General features: G+C 42.0%; 3 protein-coding genes across 3 annotated transcripts in view; all 3 read left to right on the top strand.

Moving 5' to 3' along the window:
• The first annotated feature begins 814 nt into the window (after positions 1–814).
• Positions 815–6,814, top strand: fetub (fetuin B). Its single transcript, XM_080474072.1, has 7 exons — positions 815–1,097; positions 2,471–2,584; positions 2,944–3,031; positions 3,220–3,386; positions 3,602–3,715; positions 3,927–4,013; positions 5,830–6,814. Exons 1-7 carry the CDS (start codon positions 888–890, stop codon positions 6,574–6,576), a joined length of 1,527 nt encoding a protein of 508 aa, XP_080330198.1. The 5' UTR covers positions 815–887; the 3' UTR covers positions 6,577–6,814.
• A 2,933-nt stretch (positions 6,815–9,747) lies between these two features.
• On the top strand, positions 9,748–17,845 carry LOC308115217 (fetuin-B-like). Its single transcript, XM_080472628.1, has 8 exons — positions 9,748–9,814; positions 9,920–10,118; positions 10,404–10,517; positions 11,335–11,413; positions 14,153–14,319; positions 15,442–15,555; positions 15,713–15,841; positions 16,565–17,845. Exons 1-8 carry the CDS (start codon positions 9,771–9,773, stop codon positions 16,820–16,822), a joined length of 1,104 nt encoding a protein of 367 aa, XP_080328754.1. The 5' UTR covers positions 9,748–9,770; the 3' UTR covers positions 16,823–17,845.
• Positions 17,846–20,876: 3,031 nt separating this feature from the next.
• LOC308115865 (carboxyl-terminal PDZ ligand of neuronal nitric oxide synthase protein-like) overlaps positions 20,877–21,571 on the top strand; it is a 210,466-nt gene continuing 209,771 nt past the window's right edge. The window contains exon 1 of the mRNA XM_080473688.1: positions 20,877–21,404. Within this exon, the coding sequence (XP_080329814.1) occupies positions 21,288–21,404 (117 nt within the window). The 5' untranslated portion in view covers positions 20,877–21,287. The remainder of the gene's footprint in view (positions 21,405–21,571) is intronic.

Here is a 21,571-nt window from a genome sequence, read left to right as displayed (position 1 = left end):
CGTGATTCAAAGCAACTCACTTCAAACGGATCTATTGGAGTAGGACGATGTGCAAAAGATGCAGGATCTTTGGAGGACCGAAGTTTAAGAACACCGTCCTGGATTACTTAATGATAGTCAGTTATGGAGTGAGCAATAAGCTTCACTTGAACACATGAATAACGTTCATCATCTTCATTACATTAAAAAAAAAAAAAGATTTGGAGTTGTTGTAAAAGGTTAAAAAATAAATTTGTGTGAGAGCATCTTCCTTCCACTAAAATATGAAACTACAGCTGAACTCAATGAGTTAATCTGTTATTTAAACTGACCCACACAGTGTTGACAGTTCACTTAATGTGTAATTGCCGTCTCAGCTCAACATTAATGCGGCTACCTGCTCATTATTAAAACAGGACACACTGTCTAAGGAAACTTTCAAGTAGTGTAAAACTAGTTGAATTTAATTTTGAATCAACAATTTATTTATTTTTTGTTTTGAAAGCCTGATTGCTCAGAGACGTTTCCACTGATCCAATAAAGGTCAATGTGCTTGTTATGATGTCAATGGTGTGTTTTCACTTTGAATGCAGCAAAATGAGTACATCAAGTGACTTCAAACCCTCCAATCGTCCCTATTGATCACAGACCAGAGCTGCAGGGCTGATTATCTCCTCACTGATAAGCTTCATTGTGCAATTTTCGGGGGGGTTTTTTTGTTTGTTTTTTTTACACAGTGGCCCATTGGCTGAGAGACAGATGAGATGCACCATTCTTTGATAGGACCATGTGACCCACAGAAGGATATAAGAGGCCGCTCTTTCCTTCTCAAGGCATCTCTCCTTCCAGCCTGTGTATGTGTGTGCGAGACTTAGTGTGAAGGAGAGAGGGTCATCTAAGGGTTCACCATGAAGACTTGCGTGCTGTTGTCAGTGCTGCTGGTGTTGGGATGCGTCCGCGGCGCGCCAGTGGAGCAGGGCGAACTGGAGCAGGGCTCATGTGAAGATGCATCGGCGAAAGGCGCGGCGAAACTGGCCCTCACCAAGATCAACCTCGACAGGCAGGAGGGCTACAGCTTCGTCCTGCTGCGACTCTCCAACGTCCACATGAAGATGCACGTAAGTCACGCCACTGACTGGAGAGGTGGAGGAGGAGGAGGAGGAGGAGGATGAAGCGTGTTTCAGCGTGGAGTGGAGTATGAAGAATGAATGCATGCAGTTTGGTGATTGGTCGACGTTTAGTTTTAGTTTCAAACCAGACCTTTTTAAATATCATCCTCAGAAACAATAGATTCCACGAGTGAATTTTACACAAGATAAATCAGTAACTGTAAATATCAAATCCTTTTTGATCAGTCAACCCTTGAAGTTAAAGTTGCATGTTTGTTCATTTTATTTTTTTCAAATTGACTACTAATATAATAAAAGTAACAGAAAACCTTAAAACCCGAATTTTTTTTTTCTGTCTGTGTATAATGTGAAACCAGCCCCAGTCACATGTGAAATTATATTTTTTTTCATTTGTTTTCCGACAAACATGCATGAAGCTTGAAGTCGTTGAAGCTTAGTAAAATCACAGTAATGCAGTCCAGATATCTCAAATTAAGTTTAGAGTTTTCCCTTGAAGTCTTTATCAAGAAAAGAGGTCGTGTTTACACAGCTGCCTCCAAACAGCGAGTCGCCACACTTTTTTATTTTTTTCGTGTTCCTTCACACAGCGAGCTTTTCTGGAGCACGTTCAATAACAACAAACTACAATGCATTGTGGTTTGTTGTATTAACACCTTATTATTGTATGTAGCGTGGTTTGCACCATTCAGACTTGATAATAGCTCGATGTACAGGTTATCTTTAAAGATCTCACATTATGCAGCTTTTCAACACTTCCACATGGGACTCGCTGGTCCCAAAGAAGTTGAATTCAAAGTTTATCCCCTTTCCTTGATTTTCCATCATTTGAATTTTGGATCACAGGAGCTGCATTTAGAATCTGCTGTGTCTGTGTGAGCTGAACTGGCTCCGCCCACACATGCCCGTCTTGGGAAGAGGAGGAAGTACTTCCTCTCGTGGTGCCATGTGCCAGAGCAGAGCTGCCTAATTGTGGGAGGAGTTAAAGGGAGGAGCTAAACCCCCGATGACACTATATAGGGTTTGATTTCTGATTGGCTGGTTGGAGCAACACACTTTTTAAAAACTGAAACAAGCCAGGGAGAGAGAGGACAGACTGTCTTCACTTCTGGGGCGTCAGTCCAGGTATGGGGACGGTTATTACTGTTGGAAAACCATGAGAAAGTGAATTTTGCATAACATGACCCCTTTAACGACAATATTCTGTTTTCAATTAGCCCCACTTCATAAATTTAACTCTCAATCATCACATATTAAAACTGACAACTAGTCTATTAGCGGTAGAACAACCATTTCAAGTTTTTCACTGGTGATCATTGCTCGACAACCGCATGATGTGTGTATTTGTGCATGTTATGCGACAGGGAGAGGCCGGTGTCGTTTTTTACCTGACTCTGGATGTCGTGGAAACCAACTGCAGTGTTCTGATCAGGGACGACTCCCGGACCTGCGTGGCTCGCCCCGTCCACAACACACCGGTTAGAAAACACACGCTGCACACGCTGCACAACATGTTCAATCAGCACTATGACCAAATGTCCACTATCACACACACATACATAGAGGGTTTACCATATGGAAATGTTTTCACAAAAAATGTAAGGGTTTTGTCTTGTCAAAGGAATTCCTGCAATGTAGTTTGGTACTTTATTAATTTACGTTACTGTTAAGTTATAGTCAAGCTAAAATGTCTTACTATGTTAAAATAATGATGAGGGCTGTGCTGTCACACATACATTTGGTCGAAACTGATAAATCTGCTGCCACTCTGAGTTCCGATGTTAAATCTGCAGTACCGAAAGTATTGGATTTACTGATGATTGCATTATTTTTGCAGGTATATGGACAATGCAAAGTTGTCATCTACATCAGTAAAGTGCACAGAGTGGTGCGTATCTACAAATACAACTGTATTGTCAGACCAGGTAAGAAGGGCACTACCAGTAAAAGCAACTGGAAAAAACTCTAGATATATTTCCCACGTTTAAATGCAAATATAAGAGATCCTGTACAGTTTTGGAAGAATTTCTATTTGTAAATCCTGCTATTGATATTTTGTGTGACGCAAAAACCAGCAAATGTGCATTTAAAAGCAGCTTTCTCGTTTCAACAGTTCCTGCAGCTAAACTGGCAGAGCAGTGTCCCGACTGTCCAACTTTGATTGCCAAGGACGACGAGATGGTTCAGAAGACTGTGTCTCTCGCGCTGGAGAAGTTCAACAAGGAGAGAGGGCTGGCCAATCTCTTCTCTCTGTTCCAAGTGAACCGTGCCACTGCTGGGGTGTGTTCATGACATGAGTCCATCCTCCAGAAATGAATGGATTCTACGTAACGTGCAGATCTGACGGGTTTAATATCGAGTCACAAATCAATGATCCTGCACTCAAAGCAAAGCTCTCTTTTGTGATTTAATCCAAAACTAAAAGCTTTATTATATATTACATTATGTAAATAAATACCTGACCAGAGGTTGCCTTTCTTTCTCTGCGGCTCCAGATGGCCATGATGATGTATTACAATGTGGAGTTCGTCATCCAGGAGACCACCTGTGCAAAGGGCACAGAGGCAGCTGCACTTGATAAGTGCCCCAAAATGGAATGCGAGTTCGCTGTGAGTCTTATTTCTATCCATTCTAAAAAATCATATTTCCTTCAAGTACATTTACTACTCATTATGGATATCGCTCTTAATCATTTTTCCTGATACAATTTTATTTATTTTTTCTTTGTGATCGTACCTGTAATTCAGTTATGTTCGTATCAGAGAGCCTCATAATTCAGTCGTACTTTTCACACGTTTGTCTGGTTCCTCTCTCCTCCAGCACAAGGGCTTCTGCACAGCATCTCTGTACCAGCAGCCCGGCGATAAAACGGATCTCAGCGTGGACTGTGAGCTCTTCGAACCTGAGGTGAGGCCCGCAAACACGTGACCTCAGTATCTACTACATCTTATCTAGGACAAATCATGAAGAGGCCAGTCTCGCCCTGATTCCGATCAGCCACCTTTTACTGACCTCTCATCAACTTAATTTAATCAAAAACCAAATGAGCTACAAATCCAAGGATGTTTTAACGATGTCATGAAATCAGGCACATTACTTTTAGTGTCATACCATGACAGTCAGGGTGGATACAGCATTTTAATCATGATGTTCAACCTCTTTTATTGATTTGAGTGTAAAATAAATGTATTTGTTTTCATTTTACAAAAAGTATTTTAATAGTGTCTTCATTATAGATAACAATAAATTCCATTGCAGACTTTTTGAAAGGACTCTTGGCATTTAGCCAATATTGCCGTAACTATTATACGTGCAATCCCTGCAGTGTTGGTGTGGATAACTTTAACTATAACTTACTTTTATCCTTTCACTGTACTCTGAATCGTTCTCATAGCGGTTAAAACAAGGAAATAGCCCATTTGAAGAATGAGAGGAGAAAGTTACAAAACAACATTTTTCTCCGCCCTTTATTTGAAAACAAAAATCTAAGTACACCTACTATAACATTTGTATAAAATACTGTCATTTCATTCATCATTTCATTCAATACATATAATTTCATTTTTCGTTGCTTGGAAACTCTGGTATTTTGAGATGTGATTTGAATGAGGGTCGAGATGTTAAGTCGGAGATTTTCAAAAGGGAGTGTAGTTCTGAGATATAAATATGTGAAAGTAAAACAGAAAAAGTGTTCCACTAAATAAATAAAATAAGTTTTATTTCTAGAGTTTGAGAGTTGTAAGCAATGAAAGTTTCTATCTATGATACGTTGGAGGAAACAAGCGGGTGGAAGTAGATTTGGGTCTCATCTGCATAGCAATGAAAAATGTGTATATATTAGTATATATACCCTATGTTTCCTGAAAGTATTACCAAGTGGGAATAAGAAAGCTTTTTTTTTTTTTAATTACGTAGCTGTAGTGCACACAATGTCTTTTTTCCGTAATGATCTGGAGGTTTTTTTAAAAAATTTTTGTCAATGTAAAATTGTAAGAATAAAAGTGTAGCATTTATACTTCAACACTGCCTGCTTGCAGGATCTGAAATCAAGATTTCTATTTAGAAAAATATGAAGTGTGTTAAAATTAATACTAGATTAAGACCACTACAGTTTTGTATTCATCTTATTCAGTTTGTATGTCTTTTGCTGTAAAATGAAGGCAGCGTGTCTCTTTTAAAGCACCCCTGTTGAACAATGTCCAACTTTCTTCCTTGATATTTACATACTTCCATAAAGTAAAGGAATTTAATTTAAGATTTGATGATTTTTAGTAGCTAGGGTGTCTTTGACAGCCCTACCAGCTCGAGCAGATATCAATCGCTATCGGTGCAGAAGACACTTGAAACTACATCTTCATCTACATCAACTACTGCTTCTGGAGGTCCAAAATACATATATGACCTGAGTGCAGGGTGACATTAATTCAATTCAATTCAATTCAATTTTATTTGTAAAGCGCTAAATCATATCAACAAACATCTCAAAGCGCTCTTACAATGATAGAGTACAACAGAACCCAACTAAAGACCATTAGACCTTCAGCAATGTTTTACAGGAAGAGAAAATAAGTGAGTTTAACATAACAATACATTCTTTTTGCGAATTCTGACCTTAAGGATTGTAAAATGTGTTTTTGATTTCATTTGGTTTTCTTGAATTCCACGTGAATTTTCACTCGTCACACAGCATTGTTGTTTTTTTTTCTTTCTTTGTTTTCTCCAGGCTGCAGAGAGACAAAAGAAGCTGCACCTGTTGGGCGGAGAGACCGACCACAGCCACAATGACACACATGCGCACGACTCAGACCACGACAAAGCGCACACCGCCGACCCTGCACACACACACGACCACGTGCACGACCACACCAAGGGCCACTCTCACCACGACCAAACCCAACAACACGCTGACAACAGTGACCACCACCACACACACGACCACGACGCAGGCAGCGCCCACAGGCACGCCCACGACCATTCCCACGACCACGGACATGACCATGATCACGTGCACACCCACCATGCCAAGGCACACAACCACAGCGGCGACTTCCCCAACCAGCACCACAACTACAATCACGCCGACGGCACGCACACCCATGAGCACGACCACGAGGTCGCCCTGGATCACGACCACAAGCACGCTCACCTGCACGAGCATGAGCACCACCACCACCACCACGAGCACAAGCACGAGACAGAAGCACACGACCACCCAGAGGGCATGGTGACAATGGTGGCCGCCATGGACCAGCCCATGATCCTGCCCTCCTTCCCCGACGTCCCCGCCGCGGGCCCAGAGGTCGGAGTCACTCTGCCCCTCAAGCCCGACCCCCAGATTCCTGGTGTGACGGAACCCGTCATCGGGAACCTCCCAGCCACACTCTCAGCCAAGTGCCCCACTCCAGCGCCAGGAGACGGCCTGGTGGAGCAAGTCTTTGCCGAGGACCCCATGTTCAAGCCAGCAGCATAAGGTCACCTATGAAACTCAGCTGGGAACTGATGCTCAAATTACACACAAATGCCACGAACGGAGCTTTTATGAATACTGGAACACTTTAATGATATTTGATACATTGGCTTGATGGTATGTGCTAAAGGCCTCTGATTGTTTTCCTGATCAGTTTTGGGCAAAATGATTGTCACATGTACATTACATCTAACCTTAACTGACTCTTTTCAATCATCTAATAAAGGCACATTGCAGGTAACATCAACCTCTTTTATTTTAATTTGATGTGGGACAGTCACTTTGTTTCTTCCTTCTTCAATATGAACTTTTATCTGTTCTTGGTAAGATTTCATACTCGATGGGACCGGTTTACAGTCTATCACAGGGCCAAAACCACATTCACACATTTAGACAATCCAGAAATATCGATTAACATCACAGGCAAGTCTTTGGATCGCAAGAAGAGTAGCCAGAGAAAAACCTCATAGGAAGAACATGCAAATTACAGACCGAAAGCCAAACATGGATTTTTATCACTGTGAAGAAAGTGTGCTAACAACTGGCACAGTGCCAACTTGAAGGGAAAGAGAAAGGGAGGCCACAGGTTCATTAAAGAAATCAAAATGAACACAGTGGACTAAAACAAACAAGTAAGAACCTAAACAAGACAAAGAAGAAACTCAGTCCTACTAGGAAAATCAAAGCCCGAAGACATGAGTACTGCGGTTTTCGGACCCAAGCTAAAACGACAAACTACAGAAAATGTAGCGACGCTCCAATGTACTGCAACCGGGACTTTTTTTATACCGGTTCCCAGGTGGAACTTTTCTTCCACGCTTGCAGAGACCGCTTGAGGCTACAGATCGTCATTACTGCACATGCGCACCTTCTCCGTGGTACATAGTTCTTCTGCATATGTGCGAGTAACAAACATGGCGGCCCCCATAGTGGAGTTAGTATATAGGCGATGTTGGTAGTTTTATTATTGAGACTCACCCTTGATTGCTTCCGATTCGTCATCTGTCCATATGAATGTTGGGTACTCTTGATTTTGTTAATGTTTATAGCATGTTGTTATCTGCACGCATGTATGTGTGGGTTTCATTATACAAACAAGAAACAGTGCCCCCTCGTGGCCCGGCATACTAACTACATCATTGTGAGAGTGTCTGCTGCTGCAGTGTCAAGGTGTTGTCACATAAAACGTCCTCATGTGACAGCATATAATCCATAATCCTAAATATCTACTGACACTTCATTACCCCCCTATGTGCCATTTACTGGTTGATATGGAAAGAAAACCATTATGTTGGAAAAAATCATGTAGATTTTATGTTTTCCAACTTAAAAAGTCTCTATATTGGATAAACTTCTTGCTGGGTTTCTGTCAAAGATGAACACTGCTGCTAATAAGTACCACTAGTATCGAGTATGACCTGCCAGATAAGTACCTCAATAAGATAATTACTTAAAATATTGGGTGATAGCTGAACACTACTTTACTCAAGCAGGTTTTCGTATTGGTTATTTATTGTACTTTTGAATAAATGTATCAATCAGGTGAACCCACTGAAAGGAAAATATGCGTTTACCAAAACAGTTCAATAATATTTTACATTATTGATTTGTGTATATCTATAATTACCTGTTTGAAAGAAACAGGATAAAAAGTGGAAGTTACCAAATATGGGAACTTGCTTGAAAAAGAGTCAATGGGGTTGTTATTGATTTTTTGCTGGAACTAATATTCTTGGTAAACAGGATTCAGTTGATCTTGTTGCACAACCATGTTCATATTTTTAAACTTGAACTTGAAAGTCACTTTTTCCGCACGGCTTTAATGTAGCACTTTCGACTTATAATCTAAAAGGCCATATGAAAGTTTGTCAAATAAAAACACCCAACGACAGTAAGACGTGCATTGGACAGTGTTTTGTTTCAAAAGTGGCACTGTGTCTAAAGTAGATATAGATGGTCTGTTAAAAGACAAATCAAAAGCATCGTCGCCGTGAGTCATGCAATAAAGAAGTTGTGAGGAGCTCTGAGCAGGAGAAGCAAGAAGGACAACTTATATGGGGTTTTGTGCACGTTGCTGAAAGTCAGATTGGTGATCGAGTTCAGTGACTATTACAGGACACATCATCAATAAGAGGGTTAAAATCTCCTCATATTAAATCACCGCCAGAGGAATCCATTGTCGATAGCAGGGCATCGCAGGGAGGTGGGTCCGTGTACCTTCCGCCCATTCAATTTTCGTTTTGATTTTGGAGAACGGAAAACCGGAAACCATCCAATTTTCATTTTTCTATTTGATATCGGGAAACGAAAAACGGGAGACAAGCCGTCTCCCGTTTTTTGTTTTAAAATTGAAAATCGAAAAACGGAAATCGGATGGTTTACCTGGACCACTTTCCACTGAAGCTGCTGGAGGTTTAGACAGCTCTGTGACTCTCTCTCTCTCTCTCTCTCTCTCTCGCTCTGGTTCTGCAGTTCTTGCAATTTATGCGTCTTTCTCAATAAAAGTACCTCGAGATGATTGCGTTGTATTTGCCGCCATATAAATGAAGTTGAAATTGAATTGAACCAAATTGATTTGTACTTCCATAATGCCGGTTAGTTTAGGGGGGAAAAAAATGAATGTATACACAAGTAAATTTCAAATAAAGTAAATATTCTAATAGTCTTTATGTTCCACAGGCTCAGCCGTGGTCTGTGCTAGCCTGGTGTGGCTCATTTTCACCGTGGCCATGACAGGCAACAGGGGGGAGAACCACTGAAGGGAAACAGATCCAGATTTGTTGAGGGTTGCATATAATGCAATTTGCCTATCGTTGCAAAAATAAATAAATAAATAAGAAATGTATTTTGCGGTGTGTTCGACAAAAGTGAACGGCTTATTGTCACCAAATGTATTGAGCTTCTGTAAATATGGAAAACTTTCAAAAAGTAATATAAGATGTAGAAAAATCAAACCGTCTCACAGTTTGTTGGTCGTGGTCAGAACAGCCTGCTGACAACAGCGACGACTTTCGGCACAGTGAGCATTTAAAACCGAGACATGAAACACGGATTTTCTCTCGGCCCATTAATTTCCCCTGTTCCCCAGTGAACTATGATCCCTCAGTCAGCCTGAGACAGCCATTGGCCTGTGGAGCAGCAGATAGCAGCTGTTTGCTCATCTTTTGGGAAACGGGAGAAAGTCCAGCATCGGTCACATGTGCGTCTGTCGAAACCCTCTCCGCAAGAACTCCGCTCTCAGGTCTTTGCAAAGACGCAGTATCAGTGCATGTATTTATGCCAATCTTGGCTGCGGCCAACCAGCCCGGGTACCTCGGGACGTTAATTGTGCATGTCTCCGTTGCAGGATGCGAGCGTACCTGCTGGTCCTGTGTCTGGCCTTACTGACGCCGGAGGGGAGAGCCAGTCCGGACCTGTCAGGCTGCAGGAGTCCTGATGCAGTGAAGGTGGCAGAAGAGACTCTGCAGCAGATCAACCAGGACAGGACCGATGGATACATCTGGGCCCTCAATAGACTTTATGACGTCTCTCACACTGCAGATCAGGTAAAGGAAAAAGAAAAAAAACTAAATGCACACACAGCAGGGTTCTGCAGTGTCTTGCATCGTGCAACAATTCCTTCAGGAAGGTTGCAGATAATGTGAAGTAAATGGTCAATTCAATAGGATTTCTTCATGGCAGTGTATATCCATTCCCCATTACATAAGTCAGAGATTATATGACTGAAGACATTTTTTGAAATGGCCTGGTTAGTCCTACTTGTGGTCATGAGTAACGCCGGGGAGTTGATATCATTTCACTTGAAGTCACTGTGATGGTTGTGTGTTCAGGAGAAAGGTGGTATGCTCTACAAATTAACCATTGATGTTTTGGAGACTGGGTGCCCCATCATAAGCAGAAAACTGTGGAAAGAGTGCGAAGTCAGGAGTATTGGAGACATCCCTGTAAGTGTCACACACTGTTGAACATCTGAACTATGCAGTGTATTTATTGTTTTTTTTTTGGGGGGGGGTTCCCATGGGTCAAACAATGAAACTCAAAACAAAGCCAAGCTCTCGCTCAGTCTGCGTTGGACTGTTGCCATGAATATAATTTAATGTTTGCTTTAGTGTGAGCTGTTTACTTCATGTAGCGTTTGTCGTGCGTGTTTATATGTCCACCTGCTCGAATGCTTGGTCACATTAGATCTTTTGAGAACAATAAGAAGAGGGCTTAGATAGTCTAAAGTGGTTTTCCCAAAAAGAAAAGAAAGCAAGAAAGAAAAAGAAGTGTATGGCGCAGAGCCCAGAGTGACAGTGACTGGACTAATGGATGCACAAGTTGTAGAATTCCCGATAAACTAACAAATTGTAGTTTCAAGTGATCGTATTGTATTTCTTTAACCATTTTAAAGGGTACAAAGGTATCGGAGCCAGCGATTAATCCGCATATTTAAGAATTTCTGCCACATTAAACAAATATGAGCTGCTCACATGACTTCCTTCCTTTTTTGCTGGATGGCGAGGGTGGAAAAAAACCCTACATTGTAGTGTTTGTGTTGCAGCTTTAAAGTGGATTAATAAGTGGACTGTGTTGTTTCTTTGGTTTTTGTTTTATTCATCTCAATGGGTTTTTTTCTTTCTTTTTATGTTTGTGTGTTCGTGATGATGGTGATGGTGATGGTGATGGTGATGGTGATGATGATGATAGAAATAATAATAATAAACGTTCTTTACATTACAGCACCGGTATGTTTCAACAAAGTCTGTTGTTGTATTCCAGGGGTATGGCGAGTGCGAGGTTTCTGCCCACTTTGACAGTGAAGTCAGACTCCAAAGTTATTCCTGTGCATTTCGAGAAGGTAAAGAAAATAAAAAGAAAAAAATCACCTTAACACTTTTATAATTCAGCTTCAGTGTAAATTTACGTGTTATATTCTATTCTATTCTATTCTATTCTATTCTATTCTATTCTATTCTAGTCTATTCTATTATCCTAAATGCTCTGCATCCTTAGACTTTTAGAAACCTATATGGGGCTAACTGCTCGTTCAGGTATGATCTAAAGCTTTGTACATTAAAAGGAAGAATGTTATATCCTGTTTTAGATTTGACATCCAATCTAAGTGGCGTGATCAACACTCTTCTGCAAAGTTTCAAAGGTAGAAGGTGTTTGTGCTGTACAGTTTCGATTTCACATGGCTGCCCTGTGTGAAATAAAATAGTCCCAATATAGTGACTTCAGAATATACACTTGGTCCTATGATAGCTCCTCGTGAAGGCTTTATAACTGCATGCATGAAGGACACACTGGGCAGAATTTTATTTATTAGGGACCGAGCCTACCGGCAAGGTCCCTATTGTGTTTCGAACGCAACCGAGAAACAAAGGCTGGGCCCCGCAGGGGCCCAGCCCAAGCCCAGGGCCCTATAGTAAGTGCCCCAGCATGAAAGGTGGTGCCGGGCCCCCGCAGGGGGCCCGGCACCACAGACCTGGCATTTCATATTGTTCTTCTAATGTTTCTTCTTCTTCTTCTTATTATATTTTCTTCGTTTTTTGCGCTCGGGCACATATTTGACCCCCTAAACACGCTCAAAAACTCACCAAATTTGGCAGGCTCATAGAGAATTCTTGTGTTCAGAAGACCATGTAAAAAAAACCACAAAATTGCCTAAAGGGCTCTCTAGCGCCACCTAGAAGCACTAAAACGGCCACCGAGGCCCGTAGGAATGTCGTAGAGACATCAAACGAAAACGTATTTGTTCGTCTCATCGAGACCTACGATTCACGCGCTCTAACTTTTGACCTAAATCCAACAGGAAGTCCGCAATTTGCCTTTCAAAATACCATTTTCGCCCAAAAACCCTAAACGCAAACGCTATCTCCTCCTAGGGCGAAAGTCGCATCGGCTTGAAAACAGTATCAAAAAAAAGAGGAGATTGTCCTCTTCAAAAATTTAGAACAGATTGTTATTTAATGCTACGGTTTCATTTTTATTAGCCCTCAAATTTTCCATGCAGAATCACGCCTCCTCCCTCCTCCTCCCTCCTCCTCCCTCCTCCCATCCAGATACATGGGAAAACCGAAATGTCACCTCAAAAACAGCCGTGACAGAACAGTCCGAACTACTATCAAATGTGGCCAAACCGTGCCTCGCAGACACAAACCGAGCACATCACAATCACCAGAAGAACCTTACGAACACGGTGATGTAAGAATTGTGGGGAAAATTCCATAAGAAAGGCCCTTTTTGACGAGTACGAACCGTGCTGTCTGATTTTTTTTCACCCACAATTTAACATTGAGCCTGATGGAGCAAAATCCCGCGTTTGCGTCAAACTCCGACTCCCACAGTCTAAAGTTTACGCGTGACTGATTCCAAACCCACACAGACTGAAAGAGGACAAAAATTCCTCTCAAGAAATGATCTTTTTTCCAACATAGCTGCCCGACAACTATGGATTCGGAGGAGTTGTTTCCAAAATATTTTCGGAAAATCATTCGGCTCTCACTCTGATCACATGCACTGATTGCCTGCCGCACCTGGCCATGCCTGGCTGTGTAATCTAACACCAAGGATGATGTCACAGCTTCCGGAATGTTCCGTCAGTCTCCCCCAGCATTGTCTATGAGCTGACCTGCTATCAATGGCTATATAATGGAGCTACCATGTGTACTAATGTGTGCTTTGTGGAGGAGCTAACCTTCTAGTGGGCACTTTGACATAATGCTAATGCTTTCTAATGCTTTCTAATGCTAATGCTAGAACTGTTAGCTTAGCTGGTTAGCATTTGAGATTAGACCAGATTTCGGGTCAACAACACCTGGCGGGGTTACCTGTGTGATTTTCATTTACATCACAGGTCTAAGCATGCTACCTAGCATGCTAACAACGTTTTGTTCGATTGAGCTGAAATTTGGTTTGTGGCCTTATGGGGGCACTAGGAGTACGTATCACTAGCTAATTAGCTGCATCCCGCGAACCTTTGACCACGCCTTAGGGTTAGCATCCTAACAAAGTTTGTCCGACTGAGCTGAAATTTTGTGTGTGGCCTAATGGGGGCGCTACGATTACGGATCACTAGCTAATTAGCTGCTTTCCACCAACTTTTGACCACGCCTTACGGTTGGGATCCTAACAAAGTTTGTTCGATTGAGCTGAAATTTGGTGTGTGGCCTTATGGGGGCACTAGGAGGACGTATTACTAGCTAATTAGCTGGTTCCCGCCTATTTTTGACCACGCCTTACGGTTAGCATCCTAACAAAGTTTGTTCGACTGAGCTGAAATTTGGTGTGTGGCCCTATGGGGGCGCTACCGTTACGGATCACTAGCTAATTAGCTGGATCCCGCCAACATTTGACCACGCCTTACGGTTAGGATGCCAACAAAGTTTGTCCCATTGAGCTAATTTTTGGGGGGTGGCTTGATGTGGTCGCTACGATCACGGATCAACAGCTTACGAGTCAGAGATGTCCGACGGGCCGGCGTCCGGCAAGGGTCGAGGTCCCGACCAACGCTGCTTGCAGCTTTAATTTTTTTATTCCCTTCCTTGTCAGCGTCATGTGTCTTACCTTCAATCTTCTTCATTCTCGTGGTTAGTCCCTGCTATCGAAGTGGTGGGCGTCTGTGGTGACTGTCCCACGGCCGACAAGTTGGACGAGCCCATCGTGAAGGAGACGGCCAACCTTTCCCTGCAGATGTTCAACAAGGAGAGCAAGCTGGGAAACTACTTCGCTCTGGAGAACATCACAAGAGCCAGTTCACAGGTTGAGAAATCAACAACTCAACAGTGTTGTGAAAGAAACGTCTTAGAGTCAGCTCCGTTTTGAGAGTAAAAAAAAAGAAAGTGACTTAAACTTATTGGTGTCATTACTCAGAGGTAAAAACTGTCAAAAAGCCGTGAAAAGCTTCTTCCGCACAACGTGCTATCCAAGGTGAATATTTTCATCCTCTTTTATTTCACTATGTCTTGTTTTCTGGAGGAGGGCCTTCATCGACAGCAGCGTTGCATTAGCAGCATTAATTAACCTTTTATCGGACAAGTGACCAACTTCCACTTTTCTTTGTGTGACTTCAACCTGAAGATTAAATATAAATGAGGGGACACTGTAATAGGCTGGGAGGTAGGACATGTAGGATCTGCCTTACATTTTTCATAATAACATAACACGGTTGTTGTTTGCCCACCTTATTTAATTATTTGCATTGTGGAAAAAAAAAAAAAAAAACATTCACTCACATGCCAAATGCATCCAAATAGACATAATTTAGTTTTTCTAAATAACACATTATATTTTGGGACCCCAACAATTAGTAATTAGTAACAATTTTCTATTTTTTTAGATTTAAGATATGAAATGTATATGATGTTACTTCAAAACGTTTTGTTGTATTTTTTTTTATATTATGTATGTTGTGTTTATTTTTCTTTAAAATTTCCACTAAAGTGAAACAGGCCTTAAAGTATTCTACAATTAAAACGTTTAATATGGAAGTATTGACGTCCAGAGTTCCCTATAAAAGGAATAAACCTCAGCTTAGCTTTACATTGCATATCTGCGTGTAATACATGCTTGTTGCTGCGTCTTCTAATTTTGATTAGTTTATTCAAAAATAGCTCTATTCAATAGCCCTCAAGATCCAGATTGTTTTGCGTCCTTCTCCCACTAACTGATGTAACTTCAAATAACATGCAGCTTAATTAGTAGTTAATCTGAAGACCGAATTCAATGTGAAGTTCAGGTTTTTCTTACTTAATCTACTACACCAGCAACTTATTTACTTCGAGGTTTCAGATCCTCCATGTTTAAAAAAAACCAACCCAACTTATTCCACATGTGTGCTGATGTGAATGCAGTTATAAGATGTGTTTTGATGCGTTTTGCCAGTGGCTCCTCGGTGCTGCTTACTTTGTGGAGTTCACCATCGTGGAGACGGTGTGTTCAAAGAAAACTGATCCCAGCGAATTGGGCAGCTGCCCTCCCATGGACTGTCAGTTTGCCGTAAGTCGCGCACAATGAATACGAGTGTTTGAAATAACCTGTGCAGATGCATTTCCTCCCGCTGTTTCATGCATGTCTGTATGTTTGATATGAATTCCCTCAGGCGCATGGAGATGTAAGTGAAGGTTTGACTTGTTTTTGATCTCCTTTCTCTCAGCACAGAGGCTTCTGCTCGGGCTCACATGTCACTCCGGAGGAGATGTTTGAAATCAGCCGGCCAGTTGGCAAAAAGGACAATCCATTCCAGAATCCCGTCAAAGTCTCTTGTGAGATCTATGAGCCCAAGGTACAAGTTACAGCGACGTTCCCTGGGTTTTTAAATGTGCGATTTGACATAGCCTGTGTTGTTCATGCATGTATGATCAATGCGTCGCTGGATAATTGAGTGAGCTTCTTATATCCACGTGGGATTCACATCTTCTTCCACAACAACACTGCCATGTGTCGACACTTGAGATCTATTTGTGTCACTGTCCTCTCTCTTCCACGCTTGATTGAACTCTTCAGAATTTGTCGCCTGACAAAGAAAAGTGGAAGAATTTCTTTAAAAACATGGAAAATACTACGCAATGTCTACAAAACTTTTTACATCAAAAGAAATACTGTTGGTTTCTATTTTAACACAACGTTGCTCAGGGCTACTGAAAGTGCAACTTTTAAAAAAACAAAAACAAAAAAAAGATCCGAGTTCTTCTCCGTGCAAACCATGGGAGTTTTTTTGAAAACGTTGCCTAGGTGGACTCCCAGTCCATATTAATCTCGAAATTAGACGTTTTATCGTCGAGAATCACGCATAATAGCAATCTACCTTCACCGTGTACTCGCCTTTTGTCATACCAACAGGGTGCTGTTACTGCAAGCGTGTGTGATTTCATTAGAAAAACCTAAAAACTCCAATGCTTTCAGCGTTTCGGCAGTTGAAATGAAAACCCAACAACACTGCATTTATTTATTTATTTATTTTCCACTCAAAGCATTGTCACGTCTTGAATCTCTGAATTTCCTCCAGGCTGCCACCGAGGAGGAGTCGGCCCACGCCAAAGCAGACCCCGGGCACGCCGAACATCAGCTCCACAACCACACACACCTGCACCCTCACGAGCACACGCACTCGGATCCGGCCAGCTCGAGCGGCGCCGCCTCCAAGCCGCCGAGCTCGTTCGGGACGGTGGCGGAGAAGCCCGCCTCTCCCAGATCCGCCCCATCGGCGAGAGCTTGCCCAGGACCCCGTAGGCATAGAATGGGCTTAGATAGGCTCAGGCTCTGAACGGATTTTGGGTCACAGCAGATGATGATTGTTCAGCCTCCACACCTGAGTCTCTCTCTGTTAGTTACATAACAGATGGAATCTTTATTAAGATAAGAGAGGACAGAACCCAGTGATCAACAATTATTATTATAAAGTCACATCACACTGATCTGATTCTTGTGTGTGAGTCTGTTTCTTTCTTCCTATAAACTCACAGCATCTTCCAAGGGCCCATCTGAATGAGATACTTCTGTCAGCAGTGATTAATCACTTAATTCATCTACAAACAGTTACAAGAAAGTGAAAGGAGGAAACTTTTATCTCTTTAATCCTCAATAAATGTAAATAATGTCAATAAATTCCATGTTTCCTAAATTATTGGAAGCAGGATTGGGAAGCTCAAGTAGTAATTTAGGGCTATAATAGTGAATAACTATTCCATCAACGGATCCGGGGTGAGGCTGGAGACATTGAGTCCCATTGGACCATGTTCTCCACCTCCATTGTCAAAGCTGCAGCTCGGAGCTGTGGCCGCAGGGCCTCTGGTACCTGTCGTGGCCGCAACCCCCGAACCCGGTGGTGGAAACCGGAAGTAAGGGATGCCGTCAAGCTGAAGGAGCCCTATCGGGCGTCATTAGCCCATAGGACTCCCGAGGCAGCTGACAGGTACATGAAAGAGGAAAGAAAATTTGCTTAAGGCATTCTTGAGCGGACTTGCTTCACCACGCTCATCTTTTTTGTCACTGGTCAGGGATATTATATATAATGTCTCCATATCCGTGCCTTAACGCAAAAAGCACATCATGTCAAGATGACCAGCGAGTGGGACGGTTCTGCTCTCTGGCGTCATTAACTCACTGAGGAGCGCCCATCATTTCATACTGTGACCAAAAACGTTTTTAACGGAGTCGTTGAGAGCGGCGGACGGTTGATGACTATTTTACCCAAAATACACTTGGAGACAAAATCAGCGATCCACTTGTAAATCTGCACGTCGTAAAGTGAAATGTGAGAGTGAAAATAAAGCCAGTCATACAGCACAACATTTTATTAAATATTTTACACCACTCCATCACAGTCAGTCTTGACTGGGGCAGCCTATATAAGCCCACATACGTCCAGCTCTCTAGATCGTGGTGATTAGAAAAAACTGCTCCTCCGGGCCCAGGCCGTGGGGGAGCCCCGCCCTCCCCAGCGCGGAGCTTCGGGTGGGGCCCTGGCCGGGGGCGTGCCGCCCTCCCAGCCCCTCCCAAAGCTCCGCCCCTGGCTAGTGCAATAGTGGCTTCAGCCTGTTTTGCAGAGTCAGTGGTTTTTTATTGAAGAATGGTCCCTTGCTTTCGGTGGAACTGCTATGAGGCTTTGCCTTTTGGGTATGTTTCTGAGTTGTCATGTGTTCTTTCTATATCTGATAGTTTGGTGCAGAAATCAGCCTTACAATAAAAGCAGAATACCTGCATCTTTAACTTTGTGAATATGAGGAAAATTCTTCCAAAGAGTGACAATAAGTAACCTAACACCTTCAAACTATTCAAGGTTTCAAGATTTTGCAGAGTTCTTCCTTTAACTTGTTGGAATTCATGAAAGCACCTCTGTTCTCTTTTTACATCCAATAAATGACAGAAAGTATTCAGTGTTACCGCGAAAGCCTCTCAGATATTTCACATCAATACGAATGTTAAGCGATTATTTAGGACAGCTGTGACTCTCTTGGTACGGCGTTTTATCTTCCAATCACAAGGCGGCTCATTCCTCCATCTCACTCTGATCTTGAAGCGTCTTTGGACACGACACCGACCCCCCATGTTTCCCCCGATGCTGTGCGATCACCTTGCTTGGCAGCCTTCACCACTGGTGAAACGGCTAAAGTGGTAAAACATGTATAAGTACATTCCTTTTATCAGTTAATCCTCACTTAAACTTAAAATCAAGTGGTCTTTCTTTTTCCCCCCCAAAACTCATCTTGATGAACTCGTCACATGCAGACAGACCCAGAACACAGAAGAAAACAAGTGAGTTAAACACTGAGATCTCCGGTTTTATAATTCTGGCATTTGTGAAGATTTCTACAATTTCCGAGAGTTTATAGAAGGTATTGATGTTATGAAATGCTTCAATGTTCCACAAGGTGTCTAATTTCAGGAATGAAGAGTTCTGGATTATGTCACAGTTTTAGAATTTTGCATAGTTTTAGAATAAATCCCAGTTCTACAAGTGTTGTCAGAGTTTTCAAAAGCAAAACAGCTTCACAGTGGGTCAGAGTTCAAAAATGTGTTCAAGTTCTAGAATATACCAAAGTTCTACATGTCACATGTCTACAAAGTGCCAATATGTTAAATGAGAGTTCTAAAATGTGTCAAGAGTTCTGGAATTTGTTATTCTTCTTGATGTTTGAGATTTCTAGAATGTTCAAAAAGCCCAAGAGTCCTGGAACGTGTCAATGTTGTACATGTCCGAGATTTCTAGAATGTGCCGGTGTGTCAAAAGTTCTGGAATGTGTCAAAATGTGAGAGTTATTGAATGTTTCAGAGTTCTGGGATGTGAATGAATTAATGGAAAAAGTTTATTTTGGACATGTGGGAATAACAACAACAACAAAAAATAGATAAAAACACAAGAAAACAGACGACCATATCAGAGCAAAGCCAAATAAGTAAATAAATAAATAGTGAGCCATCATATTAAAAAAAAAAAAAAAAAAGGAGCAGGACGAAGCGTGAATGTAAAATGTAATGTAATGTGTGTGAGTTGTGGAATTGGTCAATGTTCCTTTATTTGTGAAACATCCCACAAAATACCCCCCCCCCCCAAAAAAAAAAATCCTCCCAAGATGGAAATAAAATGTTTAATTTACATATATTTGAATGTGTTTCATATAATGTTTGAATATGTGTACTGAAAGAAAAGTTTAAAAGCACACGAGCAATATATTTAATGTTGTTTTTCCTAATCAGAAATATTTTAAAATGTACAAATCTATATACATCTATATATGATATAAACACAGTGACCTGTACACTATGGGTGTTTTTGAATTTTTCCATGTTAAGAATAATGAACTTCAACTCTTAATTGTAAGTAAACAAAAAGTATTCGTGTGAGTGAACTCGAAAGACAAAAGGTTCAAAACATATTAGTATTTTAATGCAAAACCACACAATTTTAATTCATTTGGGGGGGATTTGTTGATCAGAGTGATTATAGCGGCTTGTTCACTGATGCCAAAACAGGATCAGAGATTTGGGGATTTGTTTATTAGATAATACAACACAAAATAGGAAGGCTGTATTTGGTGAGTGGTGAGAAATATATACCCAGAAGGCGTTGTTTGAACAAATTAGTGGCTTCACTTTTTCATAAATAAAAACCAGAGGGGATAAAAAATAAAAAAAAAAACCACAATATGTTATTGTATCTGTTTCACTGAAATGTATGTGGGAAAAGCCTGCCAGCAGGTGTTGGCATGTTTGACCACTAGCTGGTAGCCTTTCCCTTTATATTTCCGTCACAACAACCCTGAAGTCAGACCACTATTTGTTTCTCATAGAGCAGAAGAATTTAAGTCCTGAGGTACAAAATACCATCTCATCTTCGTGTCCAAACAGTCCACTCGTTTATTTCTGACACGTTTGAGCCAATTAATTTAAAAAAAATATATATATTTTTTGCATTATTCATGACTCATTTTTCTAAGTGTGCACATTGTGACTGTGTGGGGTTTGCAAGTAAATATGTCAACACAGGGATGCAGCTCGTTTTAGGTTGCACGGGAGTCGTTCAGGGTATTCCTGCCCGAGCCAGTGTGTGTGTGTGTGTGTGTGTGTGTGTGTGTGTGTGTGTGTGTGTGTGTGTGTGTGTGTGTGTGTGTGTGTGTGTGTGTGTGTGTGTGTGTGTGTGTGTGTGTGTGTGTGTGTGTGCTGAGAGGAGGGAGCGTTGAAAGCAGAGAGAGGGGGCAGGTACTCCGCCATTGAGCCACTCCTCCGCCGGGCCACGGTGCGCCTCTGTTCCAATGGAAACAGGTGGGATCCCCGGACTCCTCCAATCACACCGTCCCTCTGCGCGGAGGTGGAGGAGGGAGGGAGGAGAGCCCAGAACCGGAGGCAGGACCTGACCAACTTCCACCACGGGAAAAAAAAAAAAAAAAAGAAAAAAGAAAGAAATCGGGAAAGCACATCTGTGCGCGCATGACGCCGTTTGCGCCGGGACTGCGTGTTGTTTTTTGAAGCTGTTGCGTGAAACATTTTGCGGGCTCTCCGGCGCGCCGGGGAAGTTGTTGCCGCTGTGGAGGGCGGCGGAGCTGCGCTGCGAAGCGGGGACGCCTCGACGCGATGGAGAGCATTCACTGACCCGGCGTCTGGAGTAGTTTTCCCCCCTTCAACCTCTTCCTGGAAAACCTTCCTGTTACACCGACCCGGATTGTTTTATTTTTTTTATTTTATTTCCGCTGATACACACTTTGTCCCTCTTGTGCTTGTGGAGTAACTAAATGGTTGGGAAAATGCCCGGAAAGACGAAGTACAACCTCGTCGATGATGGGCACGATTTGAGGATTCCGTTGCACAACGAGGAAGCGTTCCAGCATGGGATCAACTTCGAGGCTAAGGTGAAATTTACAACTTCCTACAGCTTGAGTGTTAGACCGTTTACATTCCCGGCGCGCGCTTTTGGTGATTATTAATTGATCCACCTGTGCGTAAAAGCGCGCAGCTTAAACAAAAACGCATTAAAAAACAACCCCCCCCTCCTTACCCACAGTAACTCAAGTAATAA

Source organism: Lipophrys pholis (assembly GCF_963383615.2).
Source record: "Lipophrys pholis genome assembly, chromosome: 10".
NCBI classification, from domain to species: domain Eukaryota; kingdom Metazoa; phylum Chordata; class Actinopteri; order Blenniiformes; family Blenniidae; genus Lipophrys; species Lipophrys pholis.
This window is presented reverse-complemented; position numbering and strand designations above follow the sequence as displayed.

Excerpts from the sequence above, each read along its gene's own strand:
- fetub (XM_080474072.1), top strand. The coding sequence starts at position 888 with ATGAAGACTTGCGTGCTGTTGTCAGTGCTGCTGGTGTTGGGATGCGTC. Across the intron at positions 3,716-3,926 it reads AAATGGAATGCGAGTTCGCT|CACAAGGGCTTCTGCACAGC; the intron begins GTGAGTCTTATT and ends TCTCTCCTCCAG. Across the intron at positions 4,014-5,829 it reads GTGAGCTCTTCGAACCTGAG|GCTGCAGAGAGACAAAAGAA; the intron begins GTGAGGCCCGCA and ends TGTTTTCTCCAG.
- LOC308115217 (XM_080472628.1), top strand. The coding sequence starts at position 9,771 with ATGTGCGTCTGTCGAAACCCTCTCCGCAAGAACTCCGCTCTCAG. Across the intron at positions 10,119-10,403 it reads TCTCTCACACTGCAGATCAG|GAGAAAGGTGGTATGCTCTA; the intron begins GTAAAGGAAAAA and ends TTGTGTGTTCAG. Across the intron at positions 15,842-16,564 it reads GTGAGATCTATGAGCCCAAG|GCTGCCACCGAGGAGGAGTC; the intron begins GTACAAGTTACA and ends AATTTCCTCCAG.